The sequence below is a fragment of the Erythrolamprus reginae genome, chromosome 6, assembly GCF_031021105.1.
Source record: "Erythrolamprus reginae isolate rEryReg1 chromosome 6, rEryReg1.hap1, whole genome shotgun sequence".
In the NCBI taxonomy this organism is placed as follows: Eukaryota; Metazoa; Chordata; class Lepidosauria; order Squamata; family Dipsadidae; genus Erythrolamprus; species Erythrolamprus reginae.
The window spans coordinates 29,037,449-29,062,996 of record NC_091955.1 but is presented as its reverse complement, the minus strand read 5'-3'; the positions used below and the strand labels follow the sequence as shown (position 1 = coordinate 29,062,996).

The 25,548-nt window shown below is 37.8% G+C and overlaps 1 protein-coding gene across 1 annotated transcript in view; it reads right to left on the bottom strand.

Moving 5' to 3' along the window:
- TSPAN12 (tetraspanin 12) overlaps positions 1-25,345 on the bottom strand; it is a 96,257-nt gene extending 70,912 nt beyond the window's left edge. The window contains exons 1-4 of the mRNA XM_070755447.1: positions 25,082-25,345; positions 23,909-24,060; positions 5,246-5,328; positions 467-602 (exon numbers count right to left, since the gene is read on the bottom strand). Of these exons, the coding sequence (XP_070611548.1) occupies positions 467-602; positions 5,246-5,328; positions 23,909-23,974 (285 nt within the window). The 5' untranslated portion in view covers positions 23,975-24,060; positions 25,082-25,345. The remainder of the gene's footprint in view (positions 1-466; positions 603-5,245; positions 5,329-23,908; positions 24,061-25,081) is intronic.
- Positions 25,346-25,548: the final 203 nt, after the last annotated feature.

Genomic DNA, 25,548 nt, shown 5'->3' with positions numbered 1-25,548 from the left:
TTCTTGATGGATGTGTCCAACTATGAGGGGAGGGGTGTTGTATCCTGTAATGGCTACCTTGTAACTCTGTAAATAGTTTGTTCCTCTTTCAGCGCTGTCTGAGCCCAAGCAGGAAGTCGCTCCTGATTGGCTCAGACGCGGCCGGCTCTAGCTTTGGCGGGAACCGCAAATATATAAAAGGAGCGGTTTCTCCAGGCAGGGTCAGTCGGTACTCGCTGAATTGTCACTTTACCTTGCTGAGCTGTCACTTGTTCTCTGAGCTGAATAAAAGTACCGATTGCTCAAAACCCTGTCTCTGGGTCTACTTCAGGGCCAGCCAGGAATGGTTGGATGTTCTCCAAACTGCACAGAAGCTTAGCTAGAGGTTTTCCCAAACCCCTGCGAGCCCCCAGCAGCCCACACATAGAGAAAACATTTCTTCAATTGAACATCAAATGATACATCAATGAATAGAAAGAAATCTTACCCATACAAGCAAGAGAAGGTTTCTTTTCACTGTTCCACAATACCCCAGCATTCCAATAATGATGAGGAAACAACAAACTGCAATCATGACTGGATGGACAACTGGAAAATAAGTAGACACAACGGCCTCCTCTACTCTGAAAACAAAGGAAAAATAGATCAACTTTATAGAGTGGAGCCAGTTTTCCTACAAAGCAGTTTAGAAAATAATATTCTTCTGTGGAAAGAATGCAGAAATTATTTTCTTATTTAAAAGATTCTGTTATCAGATGGTAATACCTTTTGAATCTAAATGAACATAATCTATCGATCTATCAATTAGCTAAAGTTGTTTGCATTCATTATCTAACAATTAACTTTGGAATAGCAACTGACACTGCTGCTACATCAATTTAAAATATGCACTGTGTACACTGAGATAAGTAAATTGAGTAAGGTATGAGCTACAATGAAATATCCCATGAAACAGAATATTAAATAACCTGAGAATTTGTTCTAGGAACAATTCCAACTCTCACCACTCCTCCACCACCCACTGGAGGTGTATCTGAAGAAGAGAGACACCATTCGGTGGTCAGGGGGCTTGCAGACGCCCCCAGGGAGCCTGCACCAGCCTCTTTGATAGCAGCTTGGAAGACGACTCTTTCACCATTAACTGGGATGACCATGATCAGAACAATTGAAATGGAGAGGTCGTGGATTGCCTGGGTGACAAGATCTAAGTGTTTGTGGTGGAGAGAGGTGAAGAAGTGCTGAAACTGGATGAGTGACAAAAGAAGAAATTTAAAATTCAAAAGATACTCTAAAATGGATTGAGTGGCTATCTAGCAATTGGAAATACCATAGAGGAAAAAGTTTAAAAGCCCAAATTAGAGGATGTCTTTATAATTGGACTTGGTGGAGGTTAAAAAAACTGGGGGGGGGGGAAGAATTTGAAGAAAATTATCTTATAAGTGCTAAGTGGACTTAAATACTTTGCAGACTTTTGTAAAATAACTGTTTTGTTATATTGGGAACATAAACACCATCTGCTGGTTAAAAGAAAATATTGTAACAGACTGTGGAAAGCTCAAATTAGCTGATAGCAGGAGCCTGACCTTGCCCATAAGGAGATAACTAGGAGATTGAAAGGACTTGAAAGCAATTTGGGTTGTACTAGTGTATTTAATTGTACACTGTTTTGTTAATAGAAGATAAGAGGATTTTGAACTTAATTGAAAAGGGAAAGGTCAATAGAAAGGGGGGGCGATTAGAATTATTATTTCATATTTAATCCTGTCAACAACATTAGTTGTTTATCAGTGTGTATAATTAATCAATAATTATCTTGTTAAAAGTTTTTTAAAGTTTATTATTATTATGTAAATACAACACAGCAAACAAGATCACTATGCTGGATTTCGTATTTCATCAGGCGGGTGCTTCCCAAGCACTAGGACTGCGTGATGTAGCGGCGAATTATGTTTGCTGATCCCAGTAAAGCGGTCTTTTGCAATTGACAGATGGAGATTTTGTCAATTCCGATGGTTTTCAAATGTCCGCTGAGATCCTTTGGCACTGCGCCCAGTGTGCCAAGTACCATTGGGACAACTTTCACTGGCTTATGCCAGAGTCGCTGCAGCTCGATTTTTAGATCTTCGTATTTCACTAATTTCTCTAGCTGCTTCTCCTCAATTCTGCTGTCCCCTGGGATTGCGATGTCGATGATCCATACTTTCTTTTTCTCCACAATCAGGATGTCTGGTGTGTTATGCTTCAGAATTCGGTCAGTCTGAAGTCGAAAGTCCCACAGTAGTTTTGCTTGCTCATTTTCGACTACTTTTTTGGGCTTATGATCCCACCAGTTCTTTGCCACTGGTAGATGGTAGTTCCGGCACAAGTTCCAGTGGATCATCTGTGCCACAGCATCATGTCTATACTTGTAGTCAGTCTGTGCGATCTTTTTGCAGCAGCTGCAAAATTATTATTATTATTATTATTATTATTATTATTATTATTATTATTATTATATTATTATTATTATTATTAATTAGATTTGTATGACGCCCTTCTCCGAAGACTCAGAGTGGCTCACAGGATAATAATACTATATTGGATTGGTACATGATGATTTGAATTAAATTTTTATGATGAAAGGGAAAAAAGAATAAAGAAAAGAAGGGAAATAAATTAGGTCAATTCTTGGAAGGTTATAAAATTTGAATAATCACTAATTTTCTTTATAATATTTTTTTATAAAAGATTTGTGTAACTTATAAAATTGATTTAATGTTGAAAAGGATTTAGATAATTAATAAAATTGTTCGAATGTTATAAGAGCTATATAATACCATTTTTAAAGGTCCTTATATAAGAATATATGATTTATAAATTGGAATTTTTTTGTTGTTGTAGAGATTTTAGATAATTAGGGTTTTTTATTATTATGATATATTGGGAAGTTGATAATGTTATTAACCAATGGATGGAAGTGTAGTGATGAGATTAGAATTTGTTTAAATATGGAGAATGAGTTAAAATTAAAAAAATGAGTAATAAAGTTGAAAAGGAGATAGGACATGGAAAGATAGAAAGAAAGAAAGAAAGAAGGAAGGAAGGAAGGAAGGAAGGAAAAAGAAAGAAAGAAAGAAAGAAAGAAAGATGTAGATATAAGAAAAGATATAAGTTTAAGAGTAACACTGATGTTGGTATGAAGTTAGGGTTTTGAATTGCTCGTCTGTTAATTATAAAATGGATTAGAGGTACTCAGGGAAGGATAAGAGGGAGGAAGTAGAAAGGAAGGGGAGAGAGGGAGGAGGGAAGCAGGAAAGATGGAGAGAGAGAGAAGGTAGAGGGAAGAGAGGGAGATAGTGGGAGAGGAATAGTATGAAATATAGAAGGAAAACAAATGGGAGATAAAAGTACAAAAGATCCAAATTTAGGATATTTCTTTATGGCATTTTAGACAGAAATGTATAATTATGTATGTTTTGATATTATATATTGATATTTATATAAAAATTGTGAAAAAAGAAAAAAATCTTTAAAAAAATATGTGTACAATAGATTTTATTTTTTTTCCTTCTGGAAATGCAGATCAAGTCCACAAATGACAAAGGAAAAAGTGAGCTAACAATTTTCTTGGATTTCTTCTTGGCAATTAGTCATGATAGAATTTCCCCGTTTAGAGGTAGTATATTTCTCTAATTACATACTAAATAAATCAGTCAGGAATGACTTTTGCCAATACGAAATGCTTCTCCAAATACTTAGAAAGTTGGACTGGGTGAGATTTGGAGTCAAACTGCACATTATGTTAATGGTATAGGATGCTATACTGTTTACTTCTGTGTGTAGCAAATACATCCTTCTCCTCAGCTGTAATTTTGTAGAACAAATTACAGCAGAGTAAATGAATGGCTACACAAAGGATAAAAATAAGACTTTAACAATTTGGAATGATGCAGGTGCAGGAAGAGACTCAAAAGATCACAGATCAAAGGGTTATGATGGGTAAGTGCCAAATACATCACAGACAGAAAGAAGCATGGTTTTATTGCAGATAAAAGGGGGTTATTGCAGATAAAGGGGTTTTTTTTCTAAAAAGGACATGTTCTATCTACTAAGAAGCTTTTATTTACTTGGACTTTCTGCTGTTGTAAATGTATTGTAAGTGAAACCATTCTGATTCCAACTACAGTGTTCCCTCAATTTTCGCGGGTTCGAACTTCGCGAAACGTCTATACCACAGTTTTTCAAAAATATTAATTAAAAAATACTTTGCCGTTTTTTTTCCCTATACCATGGTTTTTCCGGCCCGATGACGTCATACGTCATCGCCAAACTTTCATCCACCTTTAATAAATATTTTTTTTAATAAACTTTAATAAATAAACATGGTGAGTAATAATCTAAATGGTTGCTAAGGGAATGGGAAATGGTAATTTAGGGGTTTAAAGTGTTAAGGGATGGCTTGTGACACTGTTCATAGCCAAAAATAGTGTATTTACTTCCGCATTCTACTTCGCGGAAATTCGACTTTCGCGGGCGGCCTCGGAACGCATCCCCCGCAAAAATCGAGGAAACACTGTACTGTCTTTCCAGATTTCTGCAGTCCATGGCAGTCGGAAGTTGCAGTCGGCAGGGCCAATCATAAAACCTACCTCACCACTCCATCTACATGTCAGGATGTTTTTTACTATCTAACCCTATTTCTGTCTGTGTGGAGGAGATGAGCACAATACGAAGCATCTCACTATTACTTTTCAGTGCCTAGAAATGTGTTAGGCTTTAAAGGTAATGAGATGAGAAGTACAAGTTCAAGTTCTATTGTAAGATCACATTAATAGAATCTTGCAAAGTGACTATTCCCCTGACTTCCTTTTACACTCCAGAAATCGGGGGGGGGGGGGGCTGTCCCCTTCCAAAACACTTCCCACATCTTTCACCTTCTGTGAACTGAGATATATTTTATGAGACAATTGTCCAGTGCATGGCTCTCCTTCTGTCTCCCAAGGTCATTCTTATAGGCCATTACAAAATGCCTCTGAGATGTCAGCAGGGCCCGGAAGCATTCCTGTAAGAGTTGACCTTTTGCTTTCTTGCGTGAAAATGTCCCATTTGTTTATTTTAAAAAACAAAAGAAGATTGAAAATAGTATCAGGAATGGTGTAAACCTGGGCAGGAATCAAATAGACAGGGGGATACTGGGAGTATGGAATCCTCTTTTGAGAAATCGCTTCATATTTTTACTGGATCCTTCTGCTGAGATAGTCCAGTTAAACTGATCAGACATGCCTACCTTGTTTCTGCAGTTAAAGTGAGAACGTTATTCAAGTAGTCTCTCATCCAGGCAGAGACACATAACACAGTGATGGACATCAACTGAAATAAAATAGGGATTTTGTTTAGCAAATACAAGATAGCGCAAGCATAGTTATATAAACAATGTTATAGCCAGAATACTATTGCATTAAAACTTCTCTATTTAATGGCACAGCAAATGTATCACTAAAGTACCGTTGTCTAAAGAAGCACTTTGCTCTTCTTTAATTTATTAATAGTGTGAAAAAGAAAATTTCTCACTGGAACAATTTCAGTCTTGGCTGGTTTTCTTAGAAGTGCACATCTCAGGGACGAGAATAAGCTTTGAGCTTTTATTTTCTGCCTGTGGTAAGATTAATATATCAACAGAGATTTCATAACAGAAATCCACAATGGTATTGGGATAGAAAGCCAGCTGTCTGTAAAAGAAGCTGTCAGGCCCACTATGTCTATACAAAATTATGAGTACATAATTATAAGATTACTTCCCCAAAAGAAGGAAAGCTATTCTTAAACAAGGATGTATGGAGGGGAAAAACATTTTTGTTTGAAGCAAAATAAAGACCCAACTCATGAGAACTAGATGATGGGTTGGGGGCAGCATGGCCTGGCCATTCGGCCCCTTTTCCAGTGCTCAGCTGCCCCGGGAGTGCAGCGCTGGTCCTTGCCGGGAGAAGTAGCCTGAATGGAGACCTAAGCCAGCCAGCCTGGCCTCGCCTCGCCAGCAGCGCCTCCAAGCCCACATCTCGGCCATGAGGGGAACCTGGGCTGAGGCTGAGACGGTGGGTGGGTGGGAGCACTCCTCGGGGGAAGCTTCTCGGGCAAAGCTCTCCGCAGGCCGGGAAGACTCACTCTCTCCCCCCCCCCCCGCCGGCCCCAGCTGGGCAGACCGTCCCCGCCTTTTCCCACCTGTGAGCCCCATAAGGGTGGCCTTGTGTCATGCTTTTGCAGAAGGCTTGCAGGAGTACTTCAGCCAGTTCGGCAGGTGAAGGAGTGCCTGATCATACCTGAGTTATTATATTAGTCTGGCCCTCTAAAACCATCCCATTTCTCATGCAGCCCCATGGCAAAATTAATTGCCCACCCCTGGGCTGGACATTGCTTTGCATTTGATTCCAAAATGGTATCTAGGAGTACACAGGATCACAAACATAAAGTTGTCTTTTTTAAGGCAAAATCACAGAGTATCAATCCTATGTTGCAAAGCACTGAAGCACTATTCTCAAATTACTTCTAAAGTGCCGCACACCTCTAATAAAATTGTCAGGAAAAATTTCAAATGAGACCATCGCAGAAAGTCCCAAAATATACGTTTATACTTCAGGTCATGATACTATACATACAGATCACAGGTATTTCCCAAAAACTTAAATTGAAATAATTCAATGATTTTTCTACTCAAGTGCACTGCCCATTGATATTCTCGTTGTTATAAATTTTTTGGAAGAAAATAACTGCTTCTTTTGAATGTATTCTTGATAATTCTAGTAAACTATATATGAAGAATGTACATTGCACAACCAAGAAAATATGATGTTATAGTATAAGAAGCAGAATAAGTTTCACATCCATTCAATAATCAAGTTATTTTACAGATAGTTATCAGTTTATGATGGCAAACGGGACCAGAATTGCTGTTGCTAAGTAACATGGTTGTAAACTACAATATCACATGACTTCCTGGTTATCAACATTAAGCAAGGATCATATAGATTATTAAGTGAGGACCTTCTGAAATCCTGCTGACTTCCTCATTGAATTTAAGGTCAGAAATTATAATCATGTTACTGAGCTCGTTGTGATGTCATAATTGCTAAACAGATGTCTAGTGTCATGATGAAATGACTACAAGGCCATTGCAATGGCTGGAACTCCAAGGACTGGTTATAACTATCATTCATTCAGTGCCATTGTAAGTTTGAAGGGTTGCTGAACAAGCAGTTTGCTAAATGAGGACCACCAGTATGATATCAAACTTCACCATTTTACACCAAATTTAAACATTTAATAAAGTGTTGAATAAAACTGAGAAGAAGCATCTCATAGTTGACTTTCCCTGGATTGCTTCTATATCTGAAAATGACACTAAATCTCAGATCAGGCACCACTTAGAACTGGTATCCCTAACAGATTATGGACAATACTACTGTTAGTCTACATACACATCTTAATGCCTACTACGGTATTAGGCTTTGCCTAGATCTATAATTATACCAAAGGGTTTATCAGCAGAAATTCACAGCTATAGATCTTGTTAATTGCAGATAGTAGAAAAAACATTAAGCTGGAAAAAAAAATCAACATTTGCAAACTGAACACTCAACACTGTATATAGAGCAGATTAAAGCCATGCATCTCATTCTCTTGCTTGTAGGTCATAATGGGCGGAGGGAATTCCTTTTTGGCAGAAGAAATGGATGACACCAGTAATGGATCAGTGTGCTCTCATGCACTCTACCTACAATCTACTTAATCTTACACCCACCAGGTTTCTTGTCTACCTGACTTTTAATTTTAGATTTATTTAATGAAAAACAAAACTAACAGAAAACAGGCATTCTGCAAAGAAACAAATTCCAACATAATTTTTGTTAAGGCTATGGGAGAAGCTGGATGCAAAAAGGTGGCCGATAAGCAACAATAAGGAGACAGCAAAAAGAGCAAAGCCTCCTGCTTCAGGGGCTGGCTGCAAAAGGTTGGTGTAGATCTGGGAGAGAAGGAAGGTAGGTACGCTGAATAATTTTGGTTTTGCGTGCCAACCCACAAGGATGGATGGCAGGGTTCAAAAACACATTGGAGAAAGCCAACTGCAGGGTTGCGGGCCTCTGTGATCGTAAGCTTGCCAAAGTTTGATCACGTGACAGGGAGCTGCAATGGCCATAACTTTGGCCATGGGTCATTAGTCCTTTCATTCATCCCTGTTGCAATTTTAAACGGATGCTGAACAAATGGTTTTTAAGTCATGGACTACCTATATTAGCAATCTTTCCCATGCTGTGAAAGAAATATTTCTTTTGAAAATTGGGAAGAATATAAAGTGGGATCCACTGATAGATCTCAATCATCTGGATAAATTAAGTCAATTTGCTTAACAATGCAACAACCTTCCTTCCCTATTTAAATTAAGCTGTTTAAATTAAGGTATCATAGCTTGAGACAACCATAAGTGGACAGTGTTGAGAGCTCAGTTCAGTTGTGCTATTTCAAACTGACCCTGGGGCAAGGGTGAAATTTTTCCCTACTGCTTCTGTGGGTGTGGCTTGATGGGCATGGCAGGGGAAAGATACTGCAAAATCTCCAGTCCTACCCCACTCCTGGGGAAGGATATTGAAAAATCCCCATTTCCTTCCCACTCCTAGATGAAAGATATTGCAAAATCTCCATTCCCACTCGACTCTGCAGTCAGCCAGATTTTGGTATTTGCTGGTTCTCCAAACTACTCAAAATTTCAGCAACTGGTTCTCTAGAATCTGCTGAATTTCACCCCTATTCTGGGGACACAAGAAGTTCTGGGAAAGACTATTCTTCCTTCCTGATCTTTGCTCCAGTCGAACTTAATATTATAGTATAAAAACAGAGAAAATCAAAGATATCTACATTTGGTCTTTGTCTCGATCTATCTATCATGTGAAATTTTGGTTAAAGTGATGGAATTAAAGATTCTCATATAAGATAGTCTCCATCAGTTTAAACAATAATTGATTCTTACTTCTAAAAAAAAGAGTAACTTTTTATAGGCACTGTATAAATCAGGTCTTCAAACTAGGCAAACTTAAAGTTGCCTAGTTTGAGAGCCCCTAACATTTCTGTTGCTCAATGAACAATGCACAAGTTGAATTCCACACAGAAAATATGTTTTAAAATCTCCCCAAATCTATTTTGGGAATTTGGGGAAATGTGGAAAAATGTTGTTGTTGTTGTTTCCTTTAAATAGCATGTTTATTTTAGGAAGCAGAAAAAAGAGAAGGGGGGAAAACCAAAGTAAAGGCAGTATTAAAACGGGACAGGGAGAACACAGAGGAAACCTTATCTTTTTTTTAAAAGGATGTGATAGAGATAATTCAAGTAGCTCATGAGAAAATAGAGAATACCTTCATTTAGCCATGTTATTTTCACAGAAACATTTATTATTTACTTATTTATTAAATTTATATACCATAGCTGCCTATCTCAGAAAGCAAGTGACTCTGAGCAGCATGCAACAAAACTAAAAAACAGTGAATATACAAACCTCTATTATAAAATATTAAAAACTATAAAAACCAAAGTTAAAAAAGAAAAATAGGTATTAGGCAAAGGGATGTCAATAATAATGGAGCCACCAAACTGACTCAGTAGTCCGTCCGTCCCCCACCCCCCGCCGGGGTTCCCTGACTGATAGCACAGTCAGACCTTAAAGATTCCTTAGAAAGTGATCAGTGAAACAGCAAGCCTCAGTTTACCGGGAGGACATTCCATAATGCCTAGAGTCTGCCAATGTAGCTCCCTATGGATGAAATCGTTAACATGCCGTCACTACTGGATGTGGTGGGATGGGCAGATGCAATCAAGCAAAAGGCATCCCTCAGATAACCCAGTCCCATGCCATGCAGGCCAAAAGCAGCAGCATGAACGGGAATGGAAAACTGACCAGCAACCAGTAAAGCTTATGGAACAGTGGTATAATGTGTGTTCTGCAAGAAACACTTATAAATGCCTCCACAAAATATCAAAATAATTGGAACTACCATATATAAATATTGTAAGCCGCTAGGGTCAGATGATAGTGAGATGGGCAGCGTATAAATATAGTAATTTGTTTAATGCATATATCACAAATGCTTTTTATGCATGTACATGTTTTATATTATGTATAAATATTTTATATATTTTAATATAACTATTTTATGATATTCTTTGTTTAATTGGGAACTAAGGAGTCAGCCAATACACAAACATAGGAATTAGAGAAGGGAACACAGGAATTAGACCACAGTGGCCCATCATGAAGCCACAGTCATTTCATTTAGAGATTTTGTTAAAATTTATTTGACAGTATCAGGATAGCTATGACTATTATGGATCACCAGAAACACATTACTCTGGTTAATACCCCCTCCCCCAAAGAAAAGAATCTGGTTATTACCCAGCAGAAGATGACATATTAATGGAAGCCATCTGGTATCTGGATTATATATTCAATATGCACTTTTGGCTTTTGACTGCAAGGGAAAGGGGGAGCATCAGCCCACACAGCATCTGTGCTTCCAACATAATTTGTTCTTCTCAACACTTCCTCCTACTGAATTTTGAAGACTTCCAGATGAACGTCTCGTCTGCATCTAAGAATTCCAATACTACATACTCTACAATTATCCAGGAGTTTGGTAAATGTACAAGATAAAACCTAATCGCCACATACCACATGCTTATCAACATTAAATTAAAATTAGAACAGGCATTTATTGCAATGAGCTCAAACTCCTATGTAAAAAAAATTAGCCTTCATAACATTATGTCTTTTTCACACAGGATCTCTTTTCAAACAATGCCAATAAAACAGAACCACAACTCCTACAGCCTCTCAAACACAGTACAAATTTATTCCATATGATCAGACCTTCAGTCAAACTATACCAGAGATCTTATGTAGTGAATTAGGTCACAAATTGTGGTTGAATAAGAGTGCAACATATATTAGGATCTTCATGTTCTCTTCTATGCATAGAGGAACCTATTATTCACACAGTAGGGAATCCTCAATAACACCAAATGTTTCAATCATAGAAGAGTTTAGGGAATTCTTACTTAAGCTGAACTTCAGCTATGATTATACCCCAGGTATAAATTTAAGTTTTAGCTCAGATGGTCCTGACCCTGTAAATGGTCCAAAAAATCTTGAAGACCAGGCTTTTTCTTCAGGTGTTGGTAAAATTATTAGTTGCACCCATCTTGGATGAGATTATAATTGAGTGATAACTTTCAGGGGCCTTGGTTATAATATCAATATTGCCTTTTTAAATAAAATATTGGGTCCTACAATAATTTTTTGTGTTCTGTAAATCATCTACAAACACAAGGTTTAAATAGATTTTTAAAAGAAATCAACTCAGATGGTCGTGGATTATACATGCTGGAATATTTCCAGAGGTATAGCGTTGTACCAGTTACAGATGGTCATCACGTTACAACCACGTGGTTAATGATCGTTTCAATTTACAACAGTTCTGAATGAGTGGTACTTACAACTGGTCCTCAGTTTCAGCTGTTGCAACATCCTCACAGTCATGTAATTGTCCTTTGTAACCTTCACTGTTGGCTTCTCACAAACAATGGAGAAGCTGGCAGAAGGTCACAAATGGAGACCACCTGACATCTTCACTTAACAACAGCACCAAATTTCCTTAACAGCAGCTATCAGAAGAGCTAAAACTGATGTTGCTATGCAACAGTCTTGTAAACTTACAATCACATCACTCAGCAATGCAAATTCTAATCCCAATGAAAGTCATTAATTGAGGACTATCTATACATATTAAAGCACACCTACCGAAATTAATAAAATATAAAAACATTGCGATTAAGAAACTAGTATCTAAGAAATAAAGATAAATTACGATGAATTACTCCTAGGTTATCAAGCTTTGTACAATTAAGATTACATTTGACTTTTAAAAGTTCTTTAAAATGCATTTTTGATGCAGTGGGTGCAGCTGGATACTTCCAGATGTTAGAAAAGTGAATGGTTAGATACAGTTCTGTCTTATTTTCCCCTCCCTCAGTATCAATCCATCAACTCTCATGTTTCTGGTGTTTGAGCAAAATCTTTCAAAGATTACCAACAATGATAAACGAGAATGCTCTGGATGTGAGCTGTTTTGTAGCTGGAACTCCAAATCATAGCCCATCATGACAACAAAAAAGAAAAATTGATTTGGGAGGAATATGTGTCAATCTGTTGCAAAAAAACCCCATTAAGTTGTTTTGAAGTGCACGTGATAAAATTGGTATCTTGATCTGAACATGCTTGGTTAGCCCCCTTACTGCACATTTTTAGAAAGTTTTTAAGAGCATAACTGTTCTTATGAGCACTGATTGTCTTTTCTTCTCATCAGCCAGCAGTTTTTTAGGAAAAGACAATAAATGGGATAAAAATCCCTGGAGCACTCTCAAACCCTGGAGCACAACAGAACTGATGCAGAATAACCCCAATTTTTTAGAGCCTGAGATCCTGATCAAAATGTAGCTCTGCTATTATCTTTTCTCCAATCCCAGTTATAAAAGTACAATGCAGTGTTTAAAGCCTAGCTCCTACATGACCATGGTTAAGCAAGAGAATTTAAAATAAGTCACAGTTACTAAAATGGATATTTTAAAACTTTAGTTTTCATCACCAACCCTGGGCATTTTGTATCTTGAAACCACCTGAACAATTTTGAACAATTTGTTAAGTTGGACAATTTCACTGAAATTAATTAAAGTGCTTTACATAGAATTTTGTGGTCAACACTTACACTTATTGCATTTAGAAGTCTTTATCCTGGAATATACATAGATAGCTTTCTTTGGGTTGTATTCATTATGTAGAAACCACAATCATTATAATGGAATTTATTTTGATAACAAAAATTTGCTTATGCACTTCCACATCAGAAAGTTAGTTATCTCTCATCACATCTGAGATAGAAACTAAGTTTAACAAAACACATTAAATTCATATTCAATCAAGTTAAGGAGAACATGGATTGTCATTTTCTTTGCAAATGCCACATTTTATTTAAAATATCAATATTTCAGGGCTGTGAAGTTCTAAACATATTCTAAACATTTTCATTAAACTATATTATAAATACAACAGTAGCCAATATTATGTTTTAACTTGTTAGAAATGACTGCTCAAATAATCTCTGGTTTCATTAAAACCATCAAAACAACACATATTCATCACCATCACATTGCTACCTTAAATTTTTGCTTGATGTACCAACTATCACAATTGTTTTAGAATTCTTAGATAGCAGCACTAAAGCCATAGATTTTAAAGCTACATTTGCTCAATTTAAATTTGCCATTAAGTAGATTTTTAAAACGCCATTACCACAGCATTATAAAAGTTATAATCTTATTAATTCATATATCTTTTACAGAAATATTTACCTTTAATTTTAAAAATAATACTTTCTTCTTTTATCTATGGCACTGAGAAGATTTGAGACATTGGAACAGTGCTAAAATATAGGGGTCTCCAAACTCGGCCACTTTAAAACTTGGGAGTTGAAGTCCACAAGTCTTAAAGTGACCGAGTTTGGAGACCCCTGCTATACTAATACTTTGCAGAGGAAAGATCTGCCATCGACAGAAGTTTCTGCTGCAATAAACGTACAGCAGAAGAGAGCTAAAATATGACCCAAAATCAATCATTATAAAAAATGTGTATTCATCTGCTATCGCTTTCGTAATCTATTGGAAATGGGAGACATTCTTACTGAAAAATGAATGAAGGAATGAGTAAGGAATGACCTGTATTCCCTCAAGAATTTTATAGGCTGAATCTATTTAATCAGAAATAATGCCACAGATTGCAGTTGAGATTTTAATCTCTTATATTGCCAACTGAAAGCAATCATGCTCTACGTACATGCAAAAGGCATTAATTAAGAAGACATAGGGCTGGTCCATTTAATTCAAGCAGCATTCTAGGACAGAAAATTAATGTGGATTTTGATATAGAAAATACTCTATTTCTGAGTTTTATATCAGGAAAGAAGGAATTAGGCTAAAAATGTGAAAGGACTGGTGGTGGTTATCTAAAGTTATAAAGCTGCAGAAAAATTCATTACACTTCTTCGTAAATTAAAAAAAGCTCGATTAATGTCTGGATGGTCCCATTAAGCAGCAATGTCCAAAGCAAATCACAATGGTACTAAAATGGCAAGTGCACAATATCAGCATACAAATACTACAGTATGTCAACATACAAGCTTTCAGTGCCCCTTCCTCTCAAGATGCCTTTGGCACTAAAGGCAATGCATTTTAATATGATGTTCCAGAAAGGGGAAGACTGTTCCAGAAAAGGGGAAGTGTCATTATAGGAAGGCACTGGTCCTAATTTTATTCACAGAGCCACTAACATCTGCCGTACAGTTGGAACGCCATTAATAGCGTCAATCTAAGACAGTATGGGAATTTAATTAATTTAGAACAGAGCTGGAAGAGTTTTTGGAGGTTTTCTAGTCCATCCCCCTACTCAAGCAGGAGATCCTATACCAGTGATGACGAACCTATGGCACGGGTGCCACAAGTGGCACACGGAGCCATGTCTGCTGGCACAGGAGCCGTTGTCCTAGCTCAGCTCCATTGTACATGTGTGTGCCAGCCAGCTGATTTTTGGCTCACAGAGTTTCTGGGAGGGCGTTTTTGGCTTCCAGAGAGCCTCCAGGGGAATGGGGGAGGGTGTTTTTGTCCTCCCCCAGCTCCAGGGGAGCCTTTGGAGCCTGGGAAGGGGAAAAGACGAGCCTACTGGGCCCACCAGAAGTTGGGAAACAGGCCGTTTTCAGCCTCCAAAGGGCCTCCGAGAGGTGGGGGAAGTGGTTTTCACCCTACCCAGGTACTGAATTATGGGTATGGGCACTCGCTCATGCATTATAGCATGCGCACACGCTTTTTTGACACTCGAAGGAAAAAAGGTTCGCCATCACTGCCCTATACCCATTTCAGACAAGTGGCTGTCCAGTCTCTTCTTTAAAACATCCAGTAATGAAGCACCACAATTTCTGAAGGCAAGCTAAAAATGGTCAAACTCAACCTTCCTATTAGAATTTTATCTTGTGTTTGTTTCTTTATAAATAATGTAAGGCAGCAAACATACACAACACTCCTTCTTCCATATATTTTCCCCACAAAACCACCCTGTGAGGTGAGTTGGCCTCAAAGAGTGACGGGCCCAAGGTCACCCAGGCAGCTTTCATGCCTCATACAGGACTATAACTCACAGTCTCCTAGTTTCTAGACCAGCACCTTCACCACTATGCCAAATTGGCTTCATCTGAAACCAGTTACATGTTGTGGTTAGCTCTGGCCCAGCTCCTGCCCCAAGGACTGTGGATGTAGGGGAGACATCCACATGCTACAGGCCTGTTTTGCCCCCCGGTGGAATCTGCTGATGAAGGCTCCTCTGACCAAGAAGGCATGAGTGAAGGGGAGGAGGAGAGTGTGGCAAACAGCTCAGAAGGAGATCAATTATCTAGCTCCTCCTTGGATTCAGAACAAGAGTTAATGATACAACCACACATGCGGAGAGCGATACATAGGCAACAACAACTGAGAGATTATTATCAAAGAAAATGAGGCCACCTGTGGTTGGGTGAGGCTGTGGTCATTAGTGAGGTTGTTATAAAGAGCAGCCTGTGGGTTTGACCATTGTGGAGGATTATCTGATCGTTGTGTTTCGTGACTGCTTTACTGACTTTGACCCTTTGTGTGCTGATTTTTCCCCGCTTTGAAACTAAACCAGAGCAAAGTGTGTTTCACTTTGTGAAAGAAGAAGGACTGTGAATTGCCTCACAGCTGCAAGCTAAGTATCACAGAACTGATAAGGGACTTGTACAAATTACCAGTTTGTTTGGAGACGAGTACTCTTTGCTATACCAAAAGAGGGCTTAGTTTAAGTGTCTTTTCATTATAAAGAACATTGTTTTGAATTTTCAAACGTGTGTGTGTCTGAAATTTGTACCTGTGACTTTTTGGGAGAAGTCTACCAGAGAGCTCGACAGAACAGTTACAAATGGGAGACATATCTCAATAGTTGTGAAGGATGCTACAATAGAAAATTCTTAATTCTCTTGCTGCTGTGTTCTACAGTGATCCAAAGCCAGCTACACAGAGAACAACTTATAGCAATTTATTCATGTAGCAATAGCAATTACTTCAGCTAAGTGCACAGAGCAATGTTTCTAGCCTGCTGTATTGGGAACCCAGATATTCTATTATTCTGATCATGGAAATGACTTCCACATTATGTAAGGGCCACTTAAAAGTTCTGCCAGCAATCCCATATTTAAATGCAGTAATAAAATAGAAAGGCAATATAGTCAATTTCCAAGTCTACTACTTGGAAAACTGATTAAGGTTGCTCTAATGAAGAAATACTTCCACATGGCTAAGACATTACTCTCAATTCTGCTTTAATTGGAGTAAGCTTTGGGACATTGATTGTTCTGTTTAGGGAATAATATGAACTTACCTCAAATTAAAAAAATGTTCTACACAGAACCTTTATTCTAGTCTCCTTTCAAGCAGCAAAATAAATGTTATCTGCCTAAAGAAGAAAAATAAGCCCAACTAGAAATTGTACAGATGGTATAATTTTCAGATAGATCTTGAGTTACAATCATAATTGAGTCCAGAATTATGGTTGTAAATTATGTTGGTTGTTAAGGGGTTCACAAAGTGACCACACACAATTTTACAATGTTTTTGCAGTGGTAATTAAGTGAATCATAGCAGTTATTAAGAAAACCCTGTGGGCATCAAACATCCCACCCCACCCCAGTCATTAAATAAACCTTCAACCATTAAACAAATCCATTGGAATAATGCACTGCTTTCCAACAAGAGTTATAAATAGTGGTCACCTGTCCATAAGATGCTACAAGTAGCACCAAAAATGCAATCATATCTGACCATGGCCTTGGGGGGGGGAATCAAATAAATAAAATAAGTCCAGCTAATAATTAGCCCTAAGGATGTCCATTATACTCTTGAATGATCACTAGCAATTGGTAGTAAATTGTCATATTTGTAATCAGTTTCAAATCTTATCTTGGATGCCAATTCTGGAATGTTTCAGTGAGATTTATACTGATGGCCAGTTGACCATTTAATTCAAGACAAAGATGATGGTATAGAATGAGGATTAGATTTTGTTTTTGGAATGCTGCTTAATTTTCTCCTACAGTTAGAATTTTCTTTGCTTGACTTTGACTAGGTCTTTGGAGATTCAAGATATGTAGGTCTTTGGAAATTCAAGATGTTGTAGGATGTAGTGCAGAGCCATATTAACAGATTGCAGGGGGGGTCTAACAGTGGATCCCTGAAGTTTTCAAGTGGGACATCACTAGCCTTTCAAAGGTTTTCATAACTACAGAAGTTAGAGCAACTGGTCTATAGTCATTCTGCTCCTTGATGGGGGGCTTCTTTGGCATCTTCATTTGAGATTTCTACTATATTTAAGTAACTGTTTTAATATAGCTAATTTTCATTCAGTTTAGCCTAAATGGAACTTAATTATCCCAAGATTACAATCCTCCACGGTCTTCGATTCCATCATTAACCCTGTTTCTTTCAATGACTCCATTCCTATTGTTTTATCTGTATTGTACTGTAACTGTGGGTTTCATGGATGTACTTGAAATTTCAACTAGAAAAAGGTGCATGTACTGTGCATGTTTGAAAAAAGACATACAGAAAACATTGAAACTAAAAACATCTAGAGAGAGCCGGGGTGACGCAGCAGGTAGAGTGTTGTACTGGGGGACACTGAAGCTGACTGTAGATCTGTAGGTCAGGGGTTCAAATCTCATCACTGGCTCAAGGTTGACTCAGCCTTCCATCCTTCTGAGGTGGGTAAAATGAGAACCCAGATTGTGGGGGCAATATGCTGGCTCTGTTAAAAAGTACTATTGCTAACATGTTCTAAGCTGCTCTGAGTCTAAAGAGAAGGGCGGCATAAAAATCAAATAAATAAATACAATCTAATAATTCATTTGAATTACAGTATTCATTACATATAAACCAAATCCAACAGTCAATAAGTTCAATAAGTGGGTGATTTAATTGCCAGAAAATTTCATAAAGAAAGGAGGTTTCTGTTTCTTACATTTGATAAAGGGAAGAAAGATACCAATCAGAATGGTGATTTTTCAAATTCTGCTAGAAGTCAGATCTGAGTGGCTTAAACATCTAACATGGAATCTTTATTCTCAACGGAGCCATTTATTTACATTAAGCCAAACTTGGCTTAAATAGAAATGCTGAACTACATACAGTCAATTATGCTGAGATTTTGTAAGTTTTCCAAAACCTATGCAACACGGTGGCCAACATTGTTCCATTGTAATACCGAAGTACTAACACTTTTCATTCCTATTCAGTTTTAAACACTTTACATAAGTTACAGTTGTTCACACATTAAAAATGCATTTCAACCATGTGTGTGTACTTATGTGTTATTTATAGCCTGGTGTAGCTTGTCAAATGTTACATTTGTCAAATGTTAGATTTTACTGATGAAAAGATACATCTCTGGGTATGTGTGAAGCGATAAATTCTACACTTAAAGTAGTTTAATCCATACATAAGGTGGATTTTTTCTAAACTGAATACCATAGTTTAAATATATGAAATGGTACTGTTGAGCCATTGTATCAATCCCATTAATTTTAATCTCTGCTGTAACAATATATATTCAGAATATGCTGCAGCAATATTATATGTCACCCAAGCTTCCAACTTCAAAGTATTTCTTTAATGTATCAGGACATTGTGTCTTCTTCAGTCTTAATGTCCTTGTGTGATAATTCAATCCTTCCTGAACCTGGCATCTGCAAAAATGTTTTGCATAATAGTTCCCATAATTTAATTTAATTGGGCACCACCTGATTCTACAATGTAATAATAAAATTAAAATACCACAACAATTCAAACAACACAAAGAAAACAAATAAGGAGCAGATAAAAGACATGATGGCAAATCTGACAAGCAGGGATAATTAGAGTCACAGCCAAAACATCTGGAGGATATAAGCATTTGCAATTTTGTGCCAAATGCATTATTCTGCAGAGCTGTTCCAGTAGAAAACAGAATGGCATTTTAGCACCTATGTCTTTCCTTTAATAACTGGCGAAGAACTGAATATGGGAGGAACAAGAGAATCAATCAATGTGTTTGGTGTTGGCTTGACAGTATGCATGATCTGAGACTTGTAAAAAATATGGCATTTATATGCTTTCCCAAAAACATACAGTAAAACGTAGAAGGAAATTTATAGCCTTTTGGACATCTAATATATGGATGTGTTTTACATTAACATGACTCAAGAAAATACTATACTTAACACTAAAAGCTACTTCCAAAACTTAAGCCTTCCAGAAATAACAGAAATGTTTCAGATTTTTAGTTAAGACACTAGGAATGCTGATTACATAGAAGATTTTATGTGGTCTGTTCCTAAAATAACAGCAACCAGTAATTAGTTGGTAGGCAGAATGTTCACTGATATAGCAAATGACCCAATTAGACAGAATTACATTCTGATTAAGAGAAATATATCCACTGATAAGTGTTAAAGATAGTAGTGGGACAGTATAGTACTCTTTATTTTTTTTTAATTAGGAGAATGTAAATTCTATTTTAAAAAATGCTGACTCTTTTCCTGAAAGGATGATTGGCCTTCCCTCCAGGAAAGACAGGACATCCTCTTAAGTAAATAAGTACGCAAAGTCAAGATCCCTGGCCCTGACATTGGATAGTTCCAAACACTGAAATATATAACTGATTATAGACATATCTCAATTATTTATTCAGCATAACTTGCTAGTGTTGTTCATTTCTAGCTTTTGACAATCAGTGGAACAGGATATCCTAAGCTTTAAGCCACAGGTTTTGTCTTGCCTGCCACCATTAAATTCCATATTTATTGACATGACATTTTGAAGATATCTTTATTGTTTCTGCATTGCATGAAACTCTATGCCAATTTATCTTGCACTGTTTTTTCCAGATAGTTTCTGCTGGTTTTGTGAGCTTCCGCCTGAAAAAATTACAGCCTTGGTTATAGGGAGCCCCTTTTGTGTCTCCCACTATCCTCTTTAAGATCAAAATTGAATGTGTTGCTTGAATAAAGTCCAGCTCTGAAACATTTTACTTACAATTTGAAAACTGCCTATATTGCCTAGAAACACTATATTATAGGCTTGGAAAGATCAGAAACCAAAACTTTCCTTTATAATGAATCCTAAAACAACTGTCTTCTGAAAACCTGCTGTAACAAGTCTGGGTTAAAACAAGAAAACTAACAAGACTAGTTTGAAACATCACGTTCAGGCCTGCCCTGAACAGACAGTTGTTAACAAGGAATTTCTTGAACAGATTTATCTCTGGTGGCTATCTCATTTTTTTCACTGAAGCCAGGCAAAAAACACCCAATCACCCACGTAAAAGCCCCTCCTAACACAGCAAGTATTCTACAGGTGATTGGATTCTGACTACCATCACTAGTCAATGGATTGAGCTTTTTCTGGGCCAAAGGAAAGACTTGGCATTTGACAGGTAAACTAAGACGGAAATGCTTTCAAATTTAACTGTAACTAAAATATATGAAATATTTAGTTAGTAATCATTATTTGATAATTTCCTCTTCCTATTATGTTAAAATTAACTCTAATCACTTCAGGGCCATTGTAGGATTACATCAAAACCTTCTTGAAGCTCATATATTTGGGTGGGTGGGGAGAAGGTGTTGTTCCTTGGTTTTGTAGAATCCTTAATCTAAAGCCTTTAGGACTGGTCCCAGGTTTCAGGAGTCCTGGGCAAAATGTACTCAAATGGGCTTCCTTTTTAAAAAAAACAAAACATAAGAAGTGATTAGTAGTAGCATAATGTCTTTATGTTGAATGAAGCTAAATTGGGACTTCTGTGAAATTCAATCCTTTGCTCAACCTAACCTTTTAAGATACATAAAACAAAAGTTAAGGGACCATAATTGACACTGCTTCTAAGTTAAAGTTCCAGGTGAATCTGCATCCCATTACTGAGGAAAATTATATGGAGATGAATAAGGGCTTCTCTTCTGGTTAACAGAAGCTAAAATGAAAATATTCAAAATGTGATTAGCGAATAACTAATCTGAACACACTTAACCATCTCTTTGTGCTATTCGTACCTAATTTATGTACCTAATTTTCATAATGTGTTTCTTGGCCTGAAAAGATTTTCACCATCCTGTTCTAAGGTAGAATTTGAGATTTTAGCAATAGGAGCTTCAATGTTCACATTTACTTTTATATTCTTAAAATATTTCTTCATCCTCTTTTACTAGCATGAATAATCAGAGTCAAACAAATAAATGTCTTTGTCCAAGACTCAAGGACAACTATTAAGAACTTGTCTCTAATGCATTTTATAAAAAAGAAGACCATTCATTTTAGGAGCTATTGGTTTCTTTATAAGGAAAAAAATATTAAATAGCTGGTATATCAATATATTTCACTGCTAATACCATAATATTCAACTCTTAACTTAATAAAAGTGAAAGGCAATTTCATAGCATGCTTTAAAAATACTTTGAACATTTACCATTAATTTCAATGGTGAATCTTCAAAAAATATTCTGAAAGTAGTTAATAAACATAACCAATGTGCAATGTTTTAGGACAATATACTATACTAGGATAAACTTGTGCTAATCACCTTAATGAATATATTGATGCAACAAGCAGATATAAATACATCAAGAGTAATCTCAGTTATCTGGTGAACTCTGTCCATCGAATTTAACTATAATTTTAGATAGATAATATTTTTGATAGTATGGTGCAGAGTATGAATAAAAGAGCGCCTTTGCCAAGCCACAAAGCTTATTAATGTTCATTAAATATACTGCAGCAGCTGCTGACCTTCACACATCGTTAAAAAGAACAATATTTTATTTGCTAATTGCTCTTAGTATTAATTACACTTTCATGTGTTTATTAGCCAGAGATTTGCCTCAGCAATTTTTAAATTAACATATTTTCCTCAGGTATCATAAAAGCAGAGTATAGAGCAGTGACGCCAAAACACTGACACGCATGCCGTTGCCCTAGCTCAACTCCAGTGCGCATGTGCATGCGACCAGCTGATTTTTGGCTAACACAGAGGCTCTGAGAGGGCATTTTAGGTTTCTGGGGTGACTCTGGAAATTTAGAGGCATTTTCACCCTCCCTAGGCTCCAGGGAATCCTCTGGAGCCTGGGCAAGGCGAAAAATGGGCCTACGAGGCCCACTGGAACTCAAGAAACAGGCTGTTTCCAGCATCTAGAGGGCCTCTGCAGGGAGGGGGGAGAATGTTTTTGCCCTCCCCGGGCATTGAATTGAATGTGGGCTCTCGCACGTGTGTGATAACATGCATGCACATGCTTTCGGCATCCGAGGGAAAAATGGTTTGCCATCACTGGTATAGAGCAATCACAACAAAATTGATATTAAAATAAAGTATTCAATTCAATTCAAATGCCACATTGGAAGACTGATTATACCAAATGGAACATTAATTTCTCTTTCATTTTGACTGATATACAGGAGTTAATACTTACTTATGTAAAACTACAAATAATTATAACAAAAACGGAACCAGGTAACCTATGTACATGCCTACTACATCTTCTTTCCAAATAATCATAATGGATGGAAAAATCTAAAATTCTTGTTTTCCTTTTTTAGAGTGTCATATTTGAAAGACGGCCAACTAAGATAACTCCTTGAGCCAGTTGGGCTTTATTATTATTATTATTATTATTATTATTATTATTATTATTATTATTATTATTATTATTAGATTTATTATTATTAGATTTATTATTATTATTATTATTAGATTTATTAGATTTGTATGCTGCCCCTCTCCATTGACTCGTAGACTATTTACATTTGAGAGCTGAGATATATTTGGGATCCTGCAATGAAGTAGCCATTTTTATCCAGATCATTTTATAAGTTGATGAAACTTATATAATTTCTATCATACAGTTCTTTGTACTCAGAAATATTATTACAAGCTTTTAAAACTTTTAAAACTATGGATTTAAACCTGCATTTTTATGTACCAGAATGTACCAGAAACAAAAAGAGATTTCAGTATAATCAGTTAACTGGGGGTAATAGCTAAACTTTATAGAATTTACTCACTGCATTTTGAAATAGATATCCATATAGCCCAGTGATGGAGAACATCTGGCACGGGTGTCACCGGTAGCACACAGAGCCATATCTGCTGGCACACGACCTACTACCTTAGCTCAGCTCCAACATGCATGTGTGTCCAGTGATTTTTAGCTCGCCCGGATGCTCTGGGAGGGTGTGTGTTTTTGCTTCCAGAGAGCCTCCAGAGGAACGGGGAGGGCAATTTTACTCTTCCCTGGCTTCCACTTACCACTTCTGCTGTAATGGATAATCTGGAGAAATCAATTCAATCACACTGAGGGATCACCAATTTAGGAAAAGAGAGGGAATAATTCTCAGAGTTGCCCTTATTTCTGTAACACCAAAGTATAAAGTTTAATGCAGTGGTCTCCAATCTTGGCAACTTTAAGACTTGTGGACTTCAACTCCCAGAATTCTTAAAGTTGCCAAAGTTGGAGACTCCTGGTTTAATGTCATTTCACTTTTGCTAGAGGTCCTGCAGCCTTTACTTATGGTTTAGATTAGATTTGTTTCCTTGACTGTATGTTCAAAATACTCTCTGCTTCTTCAAACCCCTTTTCCTCTGGGAGAAAAAGTGTGAAATAACCTCCAGGGATAGTCAACTCTGTCGCCCTGGCACAAAATCTGGAAATATTAATTGGGGGAAGGTAACTAAACAAGGTTGGTTCTCCCTGCCTCTCTATCAGAGGATGTGAGAGCTCACCCAGAAGAGCAGATTGAGCGCATAAAGCAGGCACCGCAAACACTTCACTGAATCTTCTCTGGCCATTGTGATCTCCTCTTGGTGAAAAGCCCCATTCTCAAACAGGCTACATCCTCTTTTCAACTCCCAGCAACTGGAAAAGCTTTCACAATCTGAAAAAAAAGGGGGGGGGAGGAGAAGTGAGGTGAAAGAAGAGAAAGGGTTACCTCATGGGTGAAGGCTGAAAGAAAGTAAACAAGGGGATGGAAGATCAACCTGTTGCATTGTGGAAAAAAAATCAAATTCTGCCCCACAGTATCTTAGCAAACTAAACAGACCTTCTGTTACTTCAAACCTCCTCCATGGTGCCATAAATAGATCTAGAGAGCCTGGACACAGCAAAGATCAACCCTCCCACTCCCGCGCGCGCCACTGGTAAATAATAATTTTTAAAAAAAAAAAAAACCGTGCTGGAATTTGAGACCATAGAGAACCCTGAATGGCAGCCTTTGACCGGGACCCTAATTTACTCAGAACTGTAACTTTCTTTTTCACCTCTGCCCCCGAAACGCTGCTGGGAATAACTTACACCTGCTTTGGAAGGGTGGGAAAAGTTTGTCCTTTTATCACTCATTAACGACCTTGATCGCGCGCGTAACAGGGCACGGTGAAAAAGTTGCGCGATGAAGGCGAAGTAGTTCTCCATCTTCACGCTATGTTCAATTTCGTGTGTGTGTGTGCGCGCGCGTGCTTTTTTTCTTACTTTAGGTGCTTTTTTTCTTACTTTCCAGATTGAATGAGGATGCAGTTGCGCCATCCCCGGATCTGCTGGACTGTCAAAGGAAAAGGCGAGGTTCCTTTGAGCCGAAGCGAGTAAAGAGAAAAGTGACCGACCCAGCCTCGTGAAAGTGCAGGGCTGGGGCAGCGGAGTTACTCGCTTGGGCCATTTGGTCGCCGGCTCCCTTCTTCGCAGATGCTGCTACTCAAAGGACGCCACGATTAAGGGGCTCGATCCATGCTTTCCCTTCCCTCGCCAAAAGGCCAGCAACGACCAGCATTGACCGAACCGCGTCTCAGGAGCCAAATCGGAGCTAGCTTGTATCAGAACTTCTACTCCTGAGTAGACAATGCGGGCGGGGGGGGGGGGGAAAGGGGAGTTGGAAAGAAAGATGCAGAAAAAGTCCAGGAACTTACCGCGCTCACCACATGGGCTGCGCAAACAACTCCCTCGTCCTTCTCCGAAACGGGAGTCAAATCCCAACCAGCAAGTTCCGTTTAAAATCCAGGAGCTTTTTCCGGCTTAGCGCTTTACAGCTCGGCCGGGGGGGAAAGGCTGCCGGGGCAGGCGAGAAGTTCACTTGCAAACTATTTCTTAACTCCCACCTCCTTGCCAAGCCCTGAGTGGCGGCTCTTGGAAAGGCAGCCGCCAGCTGCACAAATCGTTGCCACGCATGCTCCAGATCCCCTCTTCTGTCGGGTCTTAGAGCCCGCTGGACAGGCGTTTCTTCACTCTTTTTTTTTTAAAATTGTGCTCAGGTTTTTTTTAATAGAGGTCACTGGCAAATGGACAGTTTGCTTCCAACTTTGGGGCTGTGTTAACTTGTCCCTAGGTATAATAATGCTAAGGTTCATGCCATTAGTAATAATAATAGGTACAAATC